General features: G+C 40.4%; 1 protein-coding gene across 1 annotated transcript in view; it reads left to right on the forward strand.

Moving 5' to 3' along the window:
• LOC125458674 (zinc finger MYM-type protein 3-like) overlaps window positions 1-22285 on the forward strand; it is a 94791-nt gene that overhangs the window by 47682 nt on the left and 24824 nt on the right. Inside the window, exons 15-22 of the mRNA XM_059651255.1 lie at window positions 5315-5385; window positions 7535-7712; window positions 11113-11228; window positions 14682-14856; window positions 16899-17045; window positions 17528-17631; window positions 18271-18439; window positions 20916-21067. Of these exons, the coding sequence (XP_059507238.1) occupies window positions 5315-5385; window positions 7535-7712; window positions 11113-11228; window positions 14682-14856; window positions 16899-17045; window positions 17528-17631; window positions 18271-18439; window positions 20916-21067 (1112 nt within the window). The remainder of the gene's footprint in view (window positions 1-5314; window positions 5386-7534; window positions 7713-11112; window positions 11229-14681; window positions 14857-16898; window positions 17046-17527; window positions 17632-18270; window positions 18440-20915; window positions 21068-22285) is intronic.

Below are 22285 nucleotides of genomic sequence, written 5' to 3' on the forward strand. Positions count from 1 at the left end.
CAAATATATATCAATTGAGTGAGTGGGCAAAAATCTGGTCGTTTGAGTATAACGTGTAAAAATATGAAATTGTTCACTTGGCAGGAAGAATAAATAAGTTTGATTTAAATGGAAAATGACTACAGAATTCTGAAATGCAGAAGGATTGACATGTTTTCTGTATGTTTCACAAATAGTTAATATGCGGGTGCAGCAAATAATGAAGAAAGCTAAACAAGAAGCTGTGTGGTATGGCAAGAGGTATTAGTCACAAAATAAGGATGTTATGTTTCAGTTGTGTGAAGTATTGGTCAGACCATATTTTGAAGAATGTGTGCAGTTTTGGTCTGCTTATTTAAGAAAGAAAGTACATGAATTGGATGCGGTTCAGTGGGCATCTGAATTGGTAGCTGGAGTGGGTGGCCTTGAGAGAGGTCGGACAGGCTTGTCTTATTTCCACTAGAATCTGGAAGAATGAGGGATGATTTGATTAAAGTACGCAAAACCATGATGGTCTTCACAAGGTGAACGTGGAAAAGATGTTGGGATCAATCCAGAACTTGAGGCATTATTTTAAAATTAGGGGTCACCCTTTTAGAACATTACTGAAGAGAAGTTTTTTCTCTGAGGTTGTGCCATTGTGGAATTCTGCCTCGAGGCACTGGAGTCATTGAATACTTTTAGGACTGAGAGATTTTTGTTAGCCAGGGGTATTAGGTGTTATTCTAGGTGGATGAGAATGGGAAATTTAAATCAACAGATCAGCCATGACTTTATTGTGTTGCAGGAGGCTTAAGAGGCTCAGTGATCTACTTCAGCTCCAATTTTGTGTATATGCATGTAACCACTGAGCAAAGATAATACTTCTCACGTGTTATGTATTTTGTGTTTCTTCAGTACACTTCGTAAACACCGAATTTGCGACGAGTTACCAACATACAAGTGATTTTTGTGCTTGCCTTAAATTAATTTCAGACTAAACTGGTTAATCCATTGCTAAAATAATAGAATTAGCTGTCTCATGCTTTTGCAACGTGTTAATTTTACTGTGCTGTAGTTTACTTTCAACTTTTAAACTGGCTTTAATGCTTCACACTCAAGATAGGAGCTCTTAAAATGAAGTTGTTTATGACTTGAACTTTCCATCAAGCATGTACATATTTGCAAGTTCCACTCCTTGTACAGATGTCCTTGCACTAACTCAAGTAGGTAGCCTTTTAAAAGGATGCAGCTATTAATGTGAGTACTTTCTTCTGGGACAGTCTGTTGTGTGATTGTTTAAAACATTTAGTCCACTGGTTTTATAATACTTGTCAATGGCCTTCTCAGGTTTGTCCTGGCTTACTTGTCTACTCTTTTTTTGCTGCGGGTTGGATCCTGGTATAGTGTTCCACAGGTAACGTAAGCAATGTGAGAATTGGCAAGATTTTTGACTAGGAGTTAGGATCATATTAGACCCTTGCCTAACTTGTTCACTGGTCTTGCTAGATTCCAGACTGGCGTATTGGAATATTGGGCTGTGTTTCTACTCCATCTTTTACCTTGCCCTGAAGCTAGAAATCAAAGCTAGTACCTTCACTATTTGTCCTGACTCCCAACTGTAATGAATAGGGACACATGGTAATACCAGTTTATGCATATTTTGTCCCTAAAAAAAATTGTGTTCATCTCTTAACAGTTTTTGCAGTTGAGTGAGTGATCATCAAGTATTGTGTAATGCTTAACGCATACCCTGCAGCAATAAAAGAAAATAATGCTTGAAATAACTTAGTCTAAGATGTATGTATCTTTCAGAGATAAAATTTCCATCAAAATCTTTTTAATGAGAGCTTTCTCTTTTCAAATGCCAAGGAACGTGCTACATCATTTAACGTTTTATCTTTTCTATTATGTACTACATTGTAGTCATACATTATGCAAGATTATCATAGTTGGACATGAGTGAGAAGGTGTGTGTGTGTATATATATGTTTGTTCCAGAGGTCTGGATAACCACCTTTTTGAATCTTGAAACAAACAACAACAGTACCCAAATTTGAAAGTAACCTTCTAAAAAAAATGTAGCTCTGAAATTGTTTTGCATGAAGATAGATATTAATGTCAGCCGTTAACAGCAACACAATGCTTCAAAATTATTGCATTATTTGAACTTTGCATATGTTAGTGTTGTTAACTCCTGATTATCATCAGAATGAAGCATGAGACGTGTTATGTACTACCCATGGAAGCTGTTGGGGGGAGAAAAAAAGGACTATCTTGAATTTTAGAGATAGTAGGAACTGCCGATGCTGGAGAATCTGAGATAGCACGGTGTGAAGCTGGATGAACATAGCAGGCCAAGCAGCATCAGAGGAGCAGGAACGTTGACGTTTTGGACCTGCTGTGTCCATCCAGCTTCATACCTTGAATTATCTTGAATTTATCCTTGTAAAATTGGATAGTGCATGACAGTATTTTGAGCAGTAAAGTTCTAGGGTAAAGCATTAATAATTGTAGGCATGGCACTGGTAGTTGTCTTGGGAACAACTTGAGATGAATTTGGGATCATAAACAATGAATGTATTGTCTAATAAATTTCTCTGATGAACTGAGAGCATTGCTTACAAGGCCAGCATATTTTGCCCATGTTAAATTACCCTTGAGCCACACTTTGAACTGCTGCAATCTGTCGGGTACACCCACAATGCTGTTGATCTAGTGACACTCAAGGATTGGTGCTGTTATTCAAGTCAGGATGATATGCGTCTTGTAGGGGAACTGGTAGGAGTTCCCAAATATCTGCTGTCCTTGTCCTTTTTTGAGATGGTAGCAGTCAGGGTTTGGAAGGCACTGTTAGAGGAATTTTGACAAGTTGCGGCAGTGCAACTTATACATAGTGCACAATGCTGCTGTGGTGAAGGGAGTGAATGGTTTCCAGTTAAACAGGTTGACTTATCCTGGGTCATGTTATTAGAACTTCATTGATCCAAAAATGGAGAGTATTGCATTATGCTGCTGACCTTGTTCCTTGTAGATGATAGACAGATTTTGTAGGATTCCATATGTCTAGTCTGTCATGTCAACATTATTGATATTTTTGGTATTATAGATTTTTTTTAAAAAATCAAACTTTTGCAGACCTGACTGTACTCCAACTTTCTGGCCCAGAAGTAAGGATACTACCACTGTGCCACAAGACCCCTTGAGCCACACAATGATGACAAGTCCAATTACGTTCCTGTTTAATTGGGGCCCTTGCAATAACATCTCAATGGAAGAACTTGTACAGTTTGCAAGATCTTTATTTGAAGGCATTACTTCTCTATCTGTTCGGGCTTTTAAACTAAGTTATATGCTGCAGTCAAGACTTGGGGCAGAATTTTACCTACCCCTGTCAGCATATTTGCCAATGGAGAGTAGTATACAATTCTTGGATGCGTTCCTACTGTCCACCCAACCTCTGCACTTTAGTGGGTTAGCAAAGCCATGGCCAGCGTGCTTCTCTGCCCTTAGTACATTGCATGTTCTGATTTATCAGTAGTGTTGTTGCCATTAACCTGATGTTACAAGCATTTCTTTACTTGGAGAATTACAGTCAGGAGGTATTTACGCAGTATTGGGAGTGATTCCAAATCATCCTATCGGACAGACGAGGCATTAAAGCATTTTGTAAATGGGCTTGGAGGGGATGGAAACCTCTACATTACTGTAGAGATATTAACCAGCAACTAATGGGGTTATTAGGGTACAAAGAAATGTTTTAAAATGCTCATTTGGGTGTGCTATTCATGAATTTCCAAGAAGTTGACGGAAATACTAAATCAACTTTTCACCTAATTCTGTCTCATAATTTGTCTTTGTTTTAAGAATTACACTTGTTATTTTGGCTTTTGATCAATTATTATCAGCAAAGCAAACCCCACCACAACAGTCTTCAATTTGAAAAAAGATTTGCAATCATACCTCGAGGGCACCGGACAGAGAGAAGATTGATGTGTTGTCAAATTTTATAATTGGGAGCAGTTCACGAGAATTGATTTAACAAGTTGTCATTGAACAAGAATTACTTTTATTGTAGGAAGACCTCAGTGGTAGGTCAAGCTTCTTCAGAATCCAGAGCTGTACACCCTATGTATGACATTATCCTGATAGTGGACCTTTGCACTTTGCAGCATTAACCCTTTCAGAATCAAATATATTTTTCAATGCCTCTGCTCAAGCTTTTTTTCTTATTAATATATTCATGTACATAGTTTTATTTACTGCCGTCCTAACTCACCACTCAATTCATTTAATTCATCAATTAAGGCAGTCAGGAGTTTTCATTCTCCTGGAAAATATTCTCTTTGGACTTGGACATTTCGTTAAGTGTTTGGTTGGAGGACTATTGACTTTGATGTCAATAATGTCACAGATATTGTGGAGCATTGTAGAACTGCAGGAGGTGACACAGGGAGAGGCAAGGTCGTGGATTTCAAAACCAGGATGTAAATTGTAAGATAAGAAATTACTTCGATTCTGCAGTGTATTGACCCATGTCCTGCATGTATCCGTTCACAATATTGAACAGCAATCCCCATTCTGATGACTTTTGGCTCTGCACAGGTTTGAAGTGGATGTAAGGTTTTGGTTAAATGTGTTTTGATTTATTTGTATTTTCAGTCTGTAGCAGTAGTAGATTTGGTTTCTTTTGCTGTGTTGTTCAGGTGAAGGGTGGTGGTTGTAGGCCATGTGTGTAATGAGTTGGTCTGACTTTACTTAGTTACAATTTTAATCTTGTTCCACTTGATTCAATTACATTTCAGTTTATAGCTATCTTGGAATAAATTGTCATTTTAATGGGATGAGCTCCTACGTGAGAGGTACTTGGTTAGACTGCTCCAGACTCCATTTATTTGTTTCACATGGCATGTGGATGTATCCTTTAAGTCCCATAGGTTTGAGCTGTCTTCAAATCCAAATCCCAGATATCAATATGCGCCTCATGGTCCCTTTTTCAAACTATTCATTTAGCTGCCAGTTTTTCACAAACATCTAACTTGTTTGTTTAGTCATGTATGAAATATGTCTCAAACACACATGTATGAGAAACAATTGGCATGTTTGTTTTGTCCCAGCAACTGTTTGGTAGTATGTCGTGCAGATGTTGCACGACTTGCGCAAACTAGTGCAAGTACAGAGATGTGCAGTAGTGACCTCAAATTACTTCCACATTATAATGTGGATGATTTTTGAACAAAAAACTTCCTGAAGTTTTGTAAACATGCACACCCACAAATGTGCACACTCTCAAAACGTGCACAGTCACAAACATCGGCTCAGTTTGTTTCAAACAATCTGTGTCTTTTGTTTGCAGATGAGGCGCAGGAGTCTACGAGTGCGACGTCTCCGACTCCCTCTCCGACTCCCTCTCCCACGCAGTTTGAAGTAAGTAAAGTTTTTTGTTTTGAATGATCTTCCACCTGCCACAGGAGTGGATTGAAGTGTTTTTTTTTAACCATTTTAACTCCACATTCAGCGTCCTTCCTCCCATGATCTGGGTGATAACTGAAAAGTTGAGAGATTGAACCCTGAATGTCTAAGGTAAGTGCATCCATATTCCACTCAATTTTTTTTTAAAGAAAATTGTCCCACGTTATAGAAAAGTTATCATGGAAATTGGATGCACTTTATACATTTCAGGCAAATTGAACATGTCATCTAAGGTCAGAAATTCACAATTTTATAGTTTTTCAATCACTTAAGTCTTAATCCTTTATTTTTGTTTTGCTTTGTGTTACTCTGCAGACTGAAATTTTGTTTCTGGTTTTGTGTAATGGATATATAATCATATTGGATACGAACAAACGTAAGAAAGCAATGAATAGCAAAAGGCTATATGGCTTATCAAGCTTACTTCCTCCACAGACTGTGTACTATCTGTCCTCTGATGGATTCCATGCCACCACTGAAATGAGGGAAAGTTCTGCAAAATATCTTATGGTCTCCAATAATAGCTGAACAAAACTCCATGATTTCTACCTTGTATTTGTATTAGTCGCTCATAAGTAGTCAGCTCCCTTCACAGTTCCAGCACTGCAAGAAACACTCTGTTCCATGGAGCATTTGATTTATCTTTGTGCTTATCCTACCTTCAAATCCATTATTAACCATTTATTTTATATAACTTTTATTTATTAAGGAGTTAATCAGCAAAGCATTGGTAAAAAGCAGTGTGAATGCTGAATATCTGAAATAAAAACAAAAAATTGCTGGAAACGTACAGCAGGCCATTCAACATCTGAAAGAGAAAAATAGGTAAAGTTTCAGATTTGACTCTTCATCAGAACTGTGTATTTAAGCATATTTTGTTGGTATTTCAGTTTGTAAAGCATTAACTGCTTTAATTGGGTGTCTCTTGCACATGGGCATTACCATAGGGGTGGGGACGTTAACACTGAAGATCTTACACTCTGAAACTGTTTAAAGTCAAATCTTATTTTTAATTGAATGGAAGGTAATTCTGAAAATATGTACAAATATTGACAGGTGCATAATCACAGTGTTCCTTCCTCTCCTGCAGTTCTTTTTGATTTAATTGAGTTTTTCTTTTGAAAACCACATTCCTTCAAACCTTTGATTTGACAGCTTCTTTGGGAAATGATGAACTGGAGTGATCACAGTTTGGGAAGCGAGTTTCTGGTCCTCTTCTGTCTACTTTGTCAAATGGAATAATAGTTTACAGGGCTTGTGGAAATGATTTGAAGCAGGATTTTGGTGGATTTGAAGCCGTTTCTATTAAGGAGATTAAATCAGTGAAGGGGAAAAGTCCAGTAACTACTTCATATTTCAGTTGTATAGCTGGACGAATACTACAGGTGAAATAGAAGCATGCTCCAGTTATAAAATTTGGCCACTTTGCAGATCATATCAACTGTAAAATTATCATTCATGTTTAGCCTAAAATAGAAATAATACCTGGGTGGCTGTGTTGGAACAAGATACATTGCTGTATGTTGCAGAGCTTTGAAGTTGTGGGTATTTATATGTTCAAATAACAACCAATGGCTATCTTATTGTTATTAAAGGATAGATTGCTTTCTAGAATGGGATTCAGAATTCAAGTGCATTGTTTTCAGTGACTGTGATCTTATTCATGTAGACTCCAATGACATTTCATTTTTTCTTTTGAAGACATTCCACTCTCCAGTGTGCCGCTCTCCCTCATAACTCCCATATTATCCCTACTGACCCATCCTGAAGTTCAGTCTTGAGTGAAAGTAGAACTGTGTCTCACCCAGTGACCATTCATCGTGTGTGAGCGGGCAGCAAAATTCCTATTTGTTTCTGTTGACTCTTCTCATGACCCCTCCACCTAAACTCCTGAGCAGTCTTCACTGGATAGTATTTCGAAAGAGAACCGTGGCTGGGGTTGGCTGACTCAGAACAGACAGAATTCAGTTCGGAAACTTGGTTGTCTCTACGATGCAGTCTCACATCCAATCCACTCTGGCTAATGTTTTTTTTCCAAAATTCATTATTCCATAAATGTGATAACTCTCCAATATATTTCTAACTTTAAAATGTTCCTTATTAGGCATCCGTACAGACTCGGTCATCGAAACAGCAACCACCACCTCCGCCGCCACCACCACCTTCACCACCATCTCCACCTCCTGTGACACTGAAGAATAAGGCTATACTGTGTAAACCCTTGACTCAGAATAAGGGCATCTCCTGTAAACCTGAAATGAAGTCCAAAGGATGTCAAACAGGTAAATGATCAAGTTGAAGAGAAATTTTTGATACTCAAGATTATAAAGCCAGTTGATTTAATTTGCTGTATATTTACCACATTCATTTAAAAACCTTTCAAAGAAACATGAGCTTTTAATTATATCTTAAATTGCTGGTTCATGAAGGTTGATGTGAAGGAACGGATATGTCCATGTACTATGTTGAATTCAACAAGTTAGCCTTAAATGACTATTTGGTAGTGATTGATACCTGGAACTATAATCTGGTTCTTCCCTTTGCTATGCCCTGCATCTTTGCTATCTTGAAGCCCTTGAGCATATGTGCGGCATTTATAGACGCAGCACTCATCATCTTGATAAAGACTATAGTTGTGTATCAGTCATGTCCAAGTAACAAGGCACTAACCCAGAGATTGAGTTTAGATCCTGCAGTTTCAAGTTTAGAATTTGAATTCAATCATGGAAACAAATCGTAAAGTAAGCTGGGATAAATATGAATCATCATGTAACGCTCAAATGCCTTAAAACGCCAGTTCATTAATAATCCTATTGGAGAAAGAAATCCACTGTCTTGATTTTTGTCTTGAACTGTTTTTGACTCCGGCCCCACGCTGTGGTTTTTGTTCAGTGCCGTCTAAATTGGCCTGATATCATTTGGAAGGGTGCTTATGGGTGGAATGGTGCTTGTAGTAGTACTTTGCCTGAGGTTTTGCTGTTGTAGGTTAAAATTCCATTTCGCTTCAGTTGTCTCTAATAGCCAGCCTATTAAGAAAATCAAGGGATCCACGGTGCCTTTAAGCAGTGTCCTCCCACAGTAAAATATATCTTAATAAGCTGTTTATTTGTTGCATTTCTACACTGTCGTTTTTACTGTATACAAAATGGCTCCTCTGGTTTCTATGAGAGATAATGGGAACTGCAGATGCTGGAGAATTCCAAGATAGTAAAATGTGAGGCTGGATGAACACAGCAGGCCAAGCAGCATCTCAGGAGCACAAAAGTTGACGTTTCGGGCCTAGACCCTTCATCAGAGAGGGGGATGGGGAGAGGGAACTGGAATAAATAGGGAGAGAGGGGGAGGCGGACCGAAGATGGAGAGTAAAGAAGATAGGTGGAGAGAGTATAGGTGGGGAGGTAGGGAGGGGATAGGTCAGTCCAGGGAAGACGGACAGGTCAAGGAGGTGGGATGAGGTTAGTAGGTAGATGGGGGTGCGGCTTGGGGTGGGAGGAAGGGATGGGTGAGAGGAAGAACCGGTTAGGGAGGCAGAGACAGGTTGGACTGGTTTTGGGATGCAGTGGGTGGGGGGGAAGAGCTGGGCTGGTTGTGTGGTGCAGTGGGGGGAGGGGACGAACTGGGCTGGTTTAGGGATGCAGTAGGGGAAGGGGAGATTTTGAAACTGGTGAAGTCCACATTGATACCATTAGGCTGCAGGGTTCCCAGGCGGAATATGAGTTGCTGTTCCTGCAACCTTCAGGTGGCATCACTGTGGCAGTGCAGGAGGCCCATGATGGACATGTCATCTAGAGAATGGGAGGGGGAGTGGAAATGGTTTGCGACTGGGAGGTGCAGTTGCTCATCTAGAGAATGGGAGGGGGAGTGGAAATGGTCATCTAGAGAATGGGAGGGGGAGTGGAAATGGTGCAACTGCACCTCCCAGTCGCAAACCATTTCCACTCCCCCTCCCGTTCTCTAGATGACACGTCCATCATGGGCCTCCTGCACTGCCACAATGATGCCACCCGAAGGTTGCAGGAACAGCAAGTCATATTCCGCCTGGGAACCCTGCAGCCTAATGGTATCAATGTGGACTTCACCAGTTTCAAAATCTCCCCTTCCCCTACTGCATCCCTAAACCAGCCCAGTTCGTCCCCTCCCCCCACTGCACCACACAACCAGCCCAGCTCTTCCCCCCCCCCCCACCCACTGCATCCCAAAACCAGTCCAACCTGTCTCTGCCTCCCTAACCGGTTCTTCCTCTCACCCATCCCTTCCTCCCACCCCAAGCCGCACCCCCATCTACCTACTAACCTCATCCCACCTCCTTGACCTGTCCGTCTTCCCTGGACTGACCTATCCCCTCCCTACCTCCCCACCTATACTCTCTCCACCTATCTTCTTTACTCTCCATCTTCGGTCCGCCTCCCCCTCTCTCCCTATTTATTCCAGTTCCCTCTCCCCATCCCCCTCTCTGATGAAGGGTCTAGGCCCGAAACGTCAGCTTTTGTGCTCCTGAGATGCTGCTTGGCCTGCTGTGTTCATCCAGCCTCACATTTTTACTACCTCTGGTTTCTATGTACTGGTTTTCCGAAAATGATCTATTGTCTAGTGAATGTTCTGATTTTTTTTTTTCCCTCCCTGTCTGACTGTGTTCTCTAAGCCCAACGAACTACTTTTCCTCTTGTACAGCTTTTGTGCTGGAATCATTTATCCCTGGTTTTGAATTCATTATTGCTCTACCCCACCTCCCTTTTAAATCTGGTGTTCGTGTTTTGACAGCTGAGTGGGTGTAGTCCAATGAGAAAAGTCTATGCAAAGAAGGGGAAGATGTTCTTTTTTTGTTCCCCTAAAATTTCCCATCATCTTCCCAGTTCTTGCTGACATCACTGACTTGTTGCTGAGTTATGATTTTAGGTGTCGGGTGCTCTCCTATAATTCTCAGAATTTCCTGCTTTAAGCACACACAGGCCCATGCAGGGACCAGTGTATGGTGATCAAATATTTCCGGCTGCATCAAATGCATTATGTGAACACATTTGATTATTAGAAGCCATGTCTTTGAAGTTAAAGGAAGTTATTAAAAATGCAGTTAGGGTGCTTTAATGGTGGTGAGGTAGGACTGGTAACAGATGGAACACAAAATGCCATAGATCATCTTTATTCATCTTTTGTAATCGGGCAGGGGAAAAGGGGGATGTCAGCTAATGAACCATTTTCTTTTTTCATCATGCTTTCATATGCTTTTCCTTCTTTATTTGTCTTCACTTGGTTTGAAATCAAGCCTCGTCAGGCCACCAGGTGTTAGGTAATTGTATTTTTCAAGATCAGGATGCTAGTGCTTTTTGCTTCTGTTTCTCCTGTTAATCTATCTTTTAGGAAACATTTTCTATCACTTTAATGCAGGAGGTGTTATTTTTACAATATTGATAACTTACAGCTGTGTGGAACTCAGTACTTCACTTGATTTGTCAGAACCGTGATAAATCTCTTTGAAATTATATTTTGAATATTGGAGAAATGGGTTTGCATTTGTTGGGAGGGTGCAAGGTTTGGGTTGTACATGGCACCTGTACCTTTGTCTTAACTTTGGAAAAAAGTAGTTAAATTATTTTTTACTAACTCAGAGGTTAAACATTATATATCTGCAATAAGATTACAATACTTTAACCAATTTTTAAATTCATTCATTTTCCATTGCAGAGGAAGAATGGAAGCCACAATTGATTGTGGTACCTATCCCTGTGCCAGTCTTCATACCAGTGCCTTTGCATATGTATTGTCAAAACACACCAGTGCCTTTCTCTATGCCAATCCCGGTAAGTTTCATAATTTTTGTAACTTAGAATGCAATAAATCTGAGATACTTAGTTATTATCAAAATTGAATAATTTAGTTTTTATAAGACTGCATTTATAAGCTTATAAATATAAAGTAGGAGCATGCAAATTTTGAAAAACTTCCAATTTCTATTGGTTCAACTTAGTTCTGATGACTGATTTTTAATATTACATGTTTTTTTGCCCATGGTTGATTTATTTTTCAGTTGCTGAATTTATAAATGTCGCAGGAAGGGAAGTAGAGAAATTGCAGTGGATGGAATGCTGATGTTTATTTCATTTCCAAGTTTTTCCCCCTTCTGTTCATTTATTTAAAATATTGACTGCTGTTGTGTATTCTCATCAAGTGTGATTTTTCATTGAGTAGATTCAACAATAGTGTGTTGAGAGAATGAGAATAGGCAAAGCGTTATTAGTGTTTAAAATTTTAGTGTAGATTTGTAGCTCAGATTGTGGATGCTGTGTTTAGTTAGCTTGCCGAGCTGTTGCGTTGTTCCACAGACATTTCATTACCCTGCTGGGTAGCATCATCAGTCAAGCCTCTGCGCAGCTTCATCAGAGGCTGCATTGATGATGTTACCCAGCAGGGTAATGAAATGTCTGCGGAACAACGAACCAGCTCGGCAAGCCAACCTACCACAACAGGTTTCTGCTGTTAAAACCCACCCAGGGATCTCTTTTCAAAAGTATGTGTAAACATCTTTTTGAGAACTGGGCTTGGCTTATTTATGATACTGGTTACAGTGGAATGACCTGCTGATTAAATAAGATTCATGGTTCAGTTAATTAGATTCCCACAGTTCAACTGTTAGGTGATATCAGCTCTATTACATTCTGTAATGCGTAACTTATTTTTTAAAACCGTTCAAAGTATGATTAAAACTGCTATGACAAGACTCGTTCATGAAGAATGGTGAGAAAGCTTAGTGTGGGTTTGAGAAAGGGACTTTGGCTGATGCAGAATGCAAATACACCCCGATAGAGAAGGAAGTTTTGGTGGTCACCTTTGGGAAGAGGTTCCACCAGGAGCTTTATGGACGTAAAATTGTAATAGTCACAGATCTCAAACCCTTGCGAGGGCTACTCAAAGGATAAGGCTGTGCCACCCGTTGCTTCTGGTTGAATTCAGTGGTGGGCTGTCATTCTAAGTAAGTACAATTACAAGTTGGAGCACCATCCATGAGGCTAAGTATCAAATGTAGATGCATTGTGCTGCCTTCTGCTGGCAGATGCACCAACAGTGGTGCTACCACCAGAAGAGTCCATTCTGGTTTTAAACTTTCTGGTCACTGCTGACAATATCAGATTGTGGGCACAAAGTGATCCGGTCCAGGAAAAACTAAAACAATGCTGGCGATGGGGGAAACAAAAGGGCCATCACAACCAAAAATAAAACCTTTCTGGACCTGGCAAGACCAAATCACAGTATAGTACGCCATTTTATTACGGGGACTAGGAGTGATTGTCCTGAGGAAAGGTTGCTCCCAGCTTTTGGCTGAACTCCACCAGGGTCATCTTGGGGTATGCAAATGGATGATGTTGGCGAGAAATTGTGTGTAGTGGTCAAGGTTCAATGCAGACCATACCCGCATTGGTCAGGCAGTGCCCAGAGTGCCAACAATGATAAAAATTACAGCCAGCAGCTCCCTTACATCTGTGGAAATAAATCCTGAACTAAGTTGTATGTCGACCAAATGTCAGGTGTTTCATGGGCTCCATGTTCTTTGTCATTGTGTAAGCCCACTCAAGTGTGGACATGCGTACAGTTCATTTGTCAAACACGGGGATGATGATATGAAAGCTGCAAGCAAGATTTGAAATATACAGGCTGCTGGAAGTGTTGGTCACTGACAATGGGCCATCATATTCCAGCAGGAATATTTCCTGAAGTCAAATAGCAATCGGCATATGTGGACAGCTCCATACCACCAATTGTCCAATGGTCTGGCGGAAAGAGCAGTCCAAACTTTGAAGGCAGGTTTAAGGAAAAAACCTTCAGCTTCACTGGATACCAGACTGTCCCAGTTTCTATTTAATTATCAAACCACCTGTCATGCATGTATGGGGTTAGCTCCAGCAGAGTTGCTAATGGGGAGAAGACTGTACACCAGTTCCAAACTGATCTTATTGAACCTGCGGGGGTGAGGATGAAATGGCATCAGGAACACCAGTGCTGGACAGAAGACTTCTCTAAGCAAGAGAGACAGTTTGCTTCAAAGTTTGATGCTGAAACCTTGGAAATGGTTCTGCATGAGTAAGAGGCATGGTCAGTGTGCATCACAAGAGCTGATCTTGCAAAGTTCAGGGAGGGGAGGCACTCCTGAACAAGCGCATGGACCACGTGAAAGCTGCAAATTTGCAAATGGAACAGGAGTAAAATATACCTGGCCTCCAAGAACCTCCAGAAAGGCTTTTGGAACCAGTGGGTTCTCCACCTCTGTCTAGTGCTGGAGAAGTCTCGGAGTCTGAGATGGACACCGTGGATATCACAGCCTCAATGCCTTTACCTCCTGAGGAAAAGGACAAATTTCTTCCGAGATACTCCAGGCGCGGGAGGCGGGCTACAGACTGGTAAGCGCCTCCCATATCTGAGCCTGAGTTGGAGGAACCAGACCTGGTACAAAAACGCCTCAGGAGTTGCGACGAGAAAATGAACAGGCCTACATCCCCCAAATTTAGAGAGGTAGATATTTAGCAACTGTAATGAGATCAGCTGGGTGGACCTTGTCGAATATGAATTGCCTGAGTGGGGCTGTCAGCCTTGTCCAATCAAGGAGTCTTGGCTGACAGATTATCAGAAGTGTCAGAGGTTCTGTTCACTCTGGGAACTGGACCACTGTCATTACTATGCACATGCGAAATAAAGGGTGACTTGGTGAAGGGATACCTGCCTGTGTGGCGTTATTTCATTAGCTAATCTTAAGAAAGGTATTGGATATTAAACATAAGTAGTTCAGTTTCACTTGTGCAGGGCATTGATGAGACCACAAGCTGACTACTCTATACTGTTTTGACCTCCTTATTTTAAAAAAGGCTTCAAATTCTTTGGTTCAAAAAAGTTTTACTCCATTGATATCTGAAACAAATGAGTTTTTTTTAAAATTAGTGTCCCTTTCATGATAGATGGGGAATTATTTTTTCCTGAGGGTTTTGCAACTTTGGAACGCTGTCTCAGAATATGGTAGTTTAATATTTTAAGATGGAGGGAGGTGGATTCAGCAAGGTGAATCAAAGATTATCAGAGAGACGTGGGAAAGTGCAATTTGGAGCATACACAAATCAGCCATTAACGTATTGATTGGTGAAATGGGCCTGAAGAACTGACTGACCGACTTCTGCTTGTTGATATTTTCATATGTACAGAGGTTTTTGTTCATTTAAACTTGAAATGTTTTACGTTTGTAACAAACTGTCATGTGATTTGCAAAATAGGTCCCTATTCCGATGTTCCTTCCTACTACTTTAGACAGTGCTGATAAGATAGTGGAGGCAATAGAGGAACTGAAGGTCAAAATTCCTTCAAACCCATTTGAAGCTGATATACTCGCCATGGCTGAGATGATAGCAGAGGCTGAGGAAATGGAGAAAGCTTCATCAGATCTTTGTGGCAAGTTTAATTTATTTCTGTTCATTTCTCTTTCAAAATTATTCTTAAATCTGTTCTGATGAACAATGGATCCTTCCTTAAGCCATGTACCTTAAAATACTAACTATTTTAAACATTTTTTTCGATTGCTATAGTGTACATATCTTCACCTGATTTTTCTTTGGTTTCGAAGTGAACTTCTGAAAGAATAACGTAGAATAGATTTCAACTTCATAACACTGAGAGAAAACCATACAAGTCAAGCCATGAGATCTTTATGTTCAACTTTATTCCGCATCTCATTGAAAATACTTATTACAATGCTGTAAAACTGTCTCATTACAACACTGGTGTTAGTCAATATTGTGTACACCACAAGTATAGCTTGTGTTTTGTTCTAAAAAACCTCAGCAGGGAAACAAAGAACTGGAACCAGTTTTTCTACACTTAAGATCTTTTGGATTATTTTAAAGAGCCGTGTCAGATGTGTTATGGTACGTTGCTGGAGCAGGTGGCACGTGAGCTCAGAGGTTTGGACACCACTGCTTGCTGTGGTACTTTAAGATTCTGATTCGAAATAGGGTTGCTGTGGCCACCAATCTACCGTACTAGCCACAATATTATCGTGATGAACCACTTAGGACCCTGCAGGCCATGTTTTTTTTTAAACTTAGTGACACGTTGCAAATCCTCCAAACCCCATATCACCTGTTTGAGCCTGTTCCAATTTACAGGAGCCTAAGTGAAATCCGAATAATTGCCTGTTTGTAAATGACTGCGTACAATTTAACATAACTCAAATGAAATTACAAGTGTATCAGAGGTAATGGGAACTGCAGATGCTGGAGAATCCAGGATAACTAAGTGTGGAGCTGGCTGAACACAGCAGGCCAAGCAGCATCTCAGGAGCACAAAAGCTGACGTTTCGGGCCTAGACCCTCCTTCAGAGAGGGGGATGGGGTGAGGGTTCTGGAATAAATAGGGAGAGAGGGGGAGGTGGACCGAAGATGGAGAGAAAAGAAGATAGGTGGAGAGGAGAGTATAGATGGGGAGGTAGGGAGGGGATAGGTCAGTCCAGGGAAGACGGACAGGTCAAGGAGGTGGAATGAGGTTAGTAGGTAGGAAATGGAGGTGCGGCTTGGGGTAGGAGGAAGGGATGGGTGAGAGGAAGAACAGGTTATGGAGGCAGAGACAGGCTGGGCTGGTTTTGGGATGCAGTGGCGGGGGAGGGGAAGAGTTGGGCTGGTTGTGTGATGCAGTGGGGGGAGGGGATGAACTGGGCAGCCGAATGGTACCTCCTGCATTGCCACAATGATGCCGCCCGAAGGTTGCAGGAACAGCAACTCATATTCCGCTTGGGAACCCTGCAGCCCAATGGTATCAATGTGGACTTCACCAGCTTCAAAATCTCCCCTTCCCCCACCGCATCCCAAAACCAGCCCAGTTCGTCCCCTCCCCCCACTGCATCCCAAAACCAGCCCAGCCTGTCTCTGCCTCCCTAACCTGTTCTTACTCTCACCCATCCCTTCCTCCCACCCCAAGCCACACCTCCATTTCCTACCTACTAACCTCATCCCACCTCCTTGACCTGTCCGTCGTCCCTGGACTGACCTATCCCCTCCCTACCTCCCCACCTATACTCTCCTCTCCACCTACTTTCTTTTCTCTCCAGCTTCTGTTCGCCTCCCCCTCTCTCCCTATTTATTCCAGAACCCTCACCCCATCCTCTCTCTGATGAAGGGTCTAGGCCCGAAACGTCAGCTTTTGTGCTCCTGAGATGTTGCTTGGCCTGCTGTGTTCATTCAGCTCCACACTTTATTATCTTGAAATTACAAGTCACTGTTTGAACATAAATCATCTGTCCTGACGTGGATATGCTAGCAATTGAGCAAAGCTGACAGCTCATACGAGTTTTCCTTTTTAAGTAACTATATGTTTATTAAGTTTTTAGTGTTGATTAGTATTTGGATTTTTTTTTCTATTCTTGCACCTGATGATATTTTAGAATTAGTTATCTTATCAATATTCTATTTGGTATAGTTATTTCTTCCTTGTTTGTTCAGATCTTGCTAGCAATCCAAGTGCTGATGGCCTCCTGGAAGACTGTGACTTGTTCGGACCTGCCAGAGATGATGTGTTGGCCATGGCAGTTAAGATGGCTAATGTCTTAGATGAGCCAGGACAGGATTTAGAAGCAGATTTCCCCAAAAGTAAGTATAAATTGTTGTTATCATTGTCCTGCTGCTATAAAGCTGTAAAAGTAATGATGGAGTAATTTGACTCTTTTTAATTGATAAGCTTGTTTTTGTAATTTCCCAATGCAAATTTGAAAATGTTGTTTATTTGATAGTAAACATGAGCAGAATTGAGTACAGGAGGCTTTTTACAGCTTACTCCACTTTGAACTTCATTATAATTTTATGGACTATAAAATAATACTTTACTGAGATTCACTGACATGCAAGTCAGAAAGCTGTTGTGGTGTGTGTGGATATGTCAGGTTAGTTTGTAATCTGAGCATCTGTCTTCCACGTAAAACAACAGTACTTTACTATAGTGGAGTCATTTTTTCCATTGAAAGAATAGCTTTGCTGTTATGAAACCAAAAAAAATGATTTTCATATTTTCTCAATATTGGTATAGAACATTTTACAAGTATTTTAGAAATTGTTTTAATTATTTTATATTTCAGCCCCATTGGAACTTAACTCTGGTGTTGACTTCCTATTCGACTGTGGAATTGTAACAACAGATGAAGAACAGCCAGAATCTGAAATCCCACGAGCAGTCAGAAGGGTATGATTTATGTTGGTTTTGTTTTTTGTTTGGCACAGCCACGTGACTTTCAAAAGTCAGCAGAGTCAAGTTGTAGGTTCGTCCATTTAAAACCTAATTCAAAATTGTTAAGCTGTAACAAGAACTTATTGTCATTGGTGAAAAACTCCACAGCTACCATGATTCATTTGATAAATGTCAATGTAGAACTAAAATATACAAATTAAGAATATTTTGTAAATGTAAATGTTTCAGTCAGGAATGAAGAAAATACGAGAACACAGCTGCTGTTGACTGATGATCCCAACTAGGAAGTAGTTGTGGCTAAGCATGCTGTGAGGACAAAATTAAATTTGGCCTGGACTACTTTCACTTAACAAATAGGTTAATGTCACTCACTATTTTAATTCATACATCAAATGTGACCACTTGGCCAAGATACTGAAGGGCAGCTGAAAGCTGTGGAACTTATTTCCGTCTGGGGCTGGTTAAGTTAGTCAGTTTTTGCTTTTTGATTTCAAATATAAAAGGAGGCTTAGGTTTTTTGAATGGAGAATAGAAAAATAGGGCAAAGTTTTCAGGGGAGTGTTGCAGGACTTTTCACTTCATCATAAAGACTGAATTTTGGTCTTGACTTTTTGCGTGCTTTTTGATTTGCAGGGTCAAAAGCGGCTGATGCTTTCAGAAAGTTGTTCCCGTGATTCTCTTGCTAGCCAACAGTGCTGTACTGGATTAAATTACTCATATGGCGTCAATGCTTGGAAGTCCTGGCTCCAGGCTAAGTATGCCAGTGGCGATACCAGTAAAAGCGAAGAGCTCAGGTTTGGACGTAAGTTCATGCTTTTGTTATGTTTCCTTTTGATGGGAGTAGTATATACCATTTATTCCCCTTTAATACTTAGGTATGAAAACCAATGGCCAAAACCCTATACCCACACCTCTGCAGGAAAACAGATCTGGACTAACTATCAATTTTTTTTCAATAAATTATCTCTGTTCAGAAGTAAATATCAGCCACTGGGCAAACTACTTTTACTTTGTTGCTAGTTGCGATTAAATTACGAGTATCAAATGGCGTAAGAAGGTTTGTCATGAATGAAATAATGTTGCAGATACAGTGATGAACAATTTCCTGCTTTTTTTTTGTGTTCGCTTTTATGTTTGACCTGGGAATGATTGCTGATGCTTGATGTAGAAACTGAGACCAGTGTCTGTTGCTTTGTCAATTTTTCTTTGTCAGCAGCAAAACATGCATTATTAAACAATTACATTTTACATGAAACAAAAAGAACCAATGATAACTGTTCAGAGTGTTTAGATTTGTGGCTATCATGTTTGATATTCATTTGTATCCAGTAGGGTATGCTTACTTGACATGGCTCTACTTGTGTTATCCCTCCATAGCATTGGAAACTAGGATGTGGATAACATCTTGAAAAATCCAGAAGATTTATTATAGTTCATTTATTCCTGGAAGCATTCATGGCTTGGCTAGCATTCAGCTGGTTAGTTACAAAAAGTAGTATACTTTCTCACCACATTATACTTCAACTGGCCTAAGTTAAGGTGTAGCCCTGAGACTTCTTTACCTTCACGTCACATGCTGTGATACAGTGATGATATCGTGAGATTGTGTCTCTTAATGGTGTACTGAATGCTAACAGTCCTGTACAGTTGAACACCTTATTGACATTCCCTGTCACAGTTCATGAGTAAACAATGAACACTTGAAGTAGGCTCCCATGAGTCACGCATGGTCATTTGCTTTAAGATGGTAAAAAATTTGGATGCGTTAAGACAGCTATTTAAATATGTTTGAAGAATGAAAGCTTATTGGTGTGTAATCCCAATGTTTTCACTTTCATGTGTTCTTTGAGTGAAAAATACTTCTGCAACATGAACCGATCAGTACATTTTGCAACTGAAAGGGAAGATGCACGTATAGACTATTTTCTGATATGACCCAGCTCCATACTTTCCAAGCACTTTTTTTAAAGGACTAGTTATCCAAATATGGGTGATGGTGATGATGTGACATTTGTTGTTCATTCTTAGCATCTCTGAGACGATAGTGATGAGCCACAGCTTTGTTATAATGATCATGCTTCCACAATGGTATTGTGTGGAAATTGTAGAATGTTTACCAGTGATGGTGGTGGCACATTTGGCTCAGTGGTTAGCACTGCTGCCTCATTGCACCAGGAACCCAGGTTCAATTCCAGCCTCTGGTTACTGTCTGTGTGAAGTTTGCACATTCTCCCCATGTCTGCATGGGTTTCTTCCGGGTGCTCCAGTACAAATAGGTGCAGGCTAGGTTGATTGGCCATGCTAAATTGCCCATTGTGTTCAGGAATGTGTATATTAGTTGGGTTGAGGCGGGGTGGGGTGCTCCGAGGGTCAGTGTGGGTTTGTTGAGATGAAGAACCTGTTTCCGCACTGTAGGGATTCTATGATTCTAGAATAGTAGTGACGATGGTTCAAATTAATAGTGTGGAATTGTGCCCACAATAGTGCTGCTGTTCTTGCTGATACAAGTCTTAATAAAAGGAGGCACAGTCAAAATAAATTTGATGGATTGCTGCACCTAAGCAGGTGGTGAATGTTCCATTCACACAATACCTTGGGCTTTGCAGATAGTTGAAATACTGAGAGGATCCAGCATATGAGCCTTTTATTGCAGATTGGCTAGTCTTAGAGTTACCATTTTCATATGGCTATTTGTTTTTGTTCTAAAAAATAGGGGGCCACAATAGATATTTCACTATTCAAGTTCCAATAGCTGTAGTCACTCCCTTTTAAATTGCCTAATCCCCTATTGTTTAACTTAGCTCTAAGTGAGTTTTGGTTTGGATTGTGATCTGTTTTATCTGATTGGTGAGTAACTCACAGCAGAGAGATTTGAGAGTTATTCAGTTCACCTGGCAAAACAATGAAATTCAGCTGAGAAATTTCATAACTGGTGTTTGGATGTTTATGCTTTTGTAGACAGCCTTTTCCTTTATGCTAGCTGAAGAAGCTTGATTTCTGTTTCCTTGTGCACTTCTTGATATTCTAAAACATGTTTTGAGCTGGAATAGGTAGCAATTTGGCAGTGGCTTGAGTTCTGAAAATCCAAGTTTTTCTGTGAAAATTATATCCTTGTTACTCTTTTGATTCATAGCCACTAAGAATTTACAAGCTTCCTTCCATGTTAGAAATGGAGGAATTAGCCAGTGCAAGGAGCACATACATCACATCCTATTTTTTATCACATTAACCTTTATCCTAACAACATTTTAAAAAATGTTTTTATTCTCTCCTATCAGCCAAACCGATGAGGATTAAAGAGGATATTTTATCCTGCACTGCTGCTGAACTAAACTACGGGCTGGCTCAATTTGTTAAAGAAGTGCAGAGGCCCAACGGGGAGCGGTACGAGCCGGATAGCGTTTACTACTTGTGTCTTGGAATTCAACAGGTTTGTTAATAATTTCAGACTTCTTTGAGTTGTTGGCATGTCTGTCTAGAAATGGCAAAAAAACAGATTTTGTTTTTGCCACAAAGCCCTTTAAAGTTAGTTTCTGATCTGAGTGATGTATTGTTGGGGAAACAGCAAAGGACTTTAGATTCACCTTTGCACTGTGAAGGGACAAAGGGAGCTTACAATGCATGTCCCTGAAGGCATCAGGACACATTAGTAATGTGGTCAAGAAGGCAAACTTATTTGGCCTCAGTATAGCATATAAGAGTGGAAACTTATTGCTCCCACTGTAGAAAGTCCAGCTAGAACTTAAAATCCCTCCTGTGTGCAAAGAGGCCATTCAATCCATTGAGTCTGCACTGACCCTCCGTAATGTGTCCCACACAGACCCAGCCCCTCACCCTATCCCCATAACACCACATTTTCCATGGCTAATCCACCTAACCTGCACATCTTTGGACTGAGAGAGGAAACCAGAGCACTCTGTGCTGCCTAACCTCAGTGGTTCACACTGTTGCCGTGCAACACTAGGCATCTGACTTAAATTGAAGTCAGAGTCTTTGTGGAGTTCTGCACAAATTTACCTATATTGGTGTGTATTTCCACCGGGTCCTTCGTTCTCCTCCCACAGACTTGTCTAGAAAGGAATATTTTAGCTCTGAGTAAAGATAGGATGTGCTGGGCTTAATTCCTTTGGTAGAGGGGACACAGAAAAATCTTAAATAATGTTTATGTGATTACGAGAAGCTGAGGCATGGACATATTTCTGTTAATAGTAATGGAGGAATAACCTGGCTGCACAAAATTAAGAGTTGATGAAGGGTTTGACAAGGACTTGAGTCAGTCTGTGGGGCAGTGCAGTAAATGCTGGGAGGTGACACTAAACTGAATATGTTTCAGTCAGTTTAACATGTTGAGTTACATGGTCACTTCCAGTGCTGTGAAACTGATTCTTTAATTGATCTGTATGAGAAATATGCTATCACTTGGTCAGAAAAAACTGTGAATTGAGCGCAATGTTTACTCTGTTTTCTCAGTGTGCTTACCTTAAGATGGTTTCAGGCAAAGAGGGTATTCAGTACAAAAGACTACAATAAAAATGCAGTCTTTGCAGTACAACATTTAGCCTTAGTTCAAGAGAATGTGGTTGTAGCTGAAATCACTGGAGGTACAGGGAGTTGGCTGCCACAAATGATTGTAAAGGTAGAAGTTTAC

This window comes from Stegostoma tigrinum, chromosome 15 (genome assembly GCF_030684315.1).
Source record: "Stegostoma tigrinum isolate sSteTig4 chromosome 15, sSteTig4.hap1, whole genome shotgun sequence".
NCBI classification, from domain to species: domain Eukaryota; kingdom Metazoa; phylum Chordata; class Chondrichthyes; order Orectolobiformes; family Stegostomatidae; genus Stegostoma; species Stegostoma tigrinum.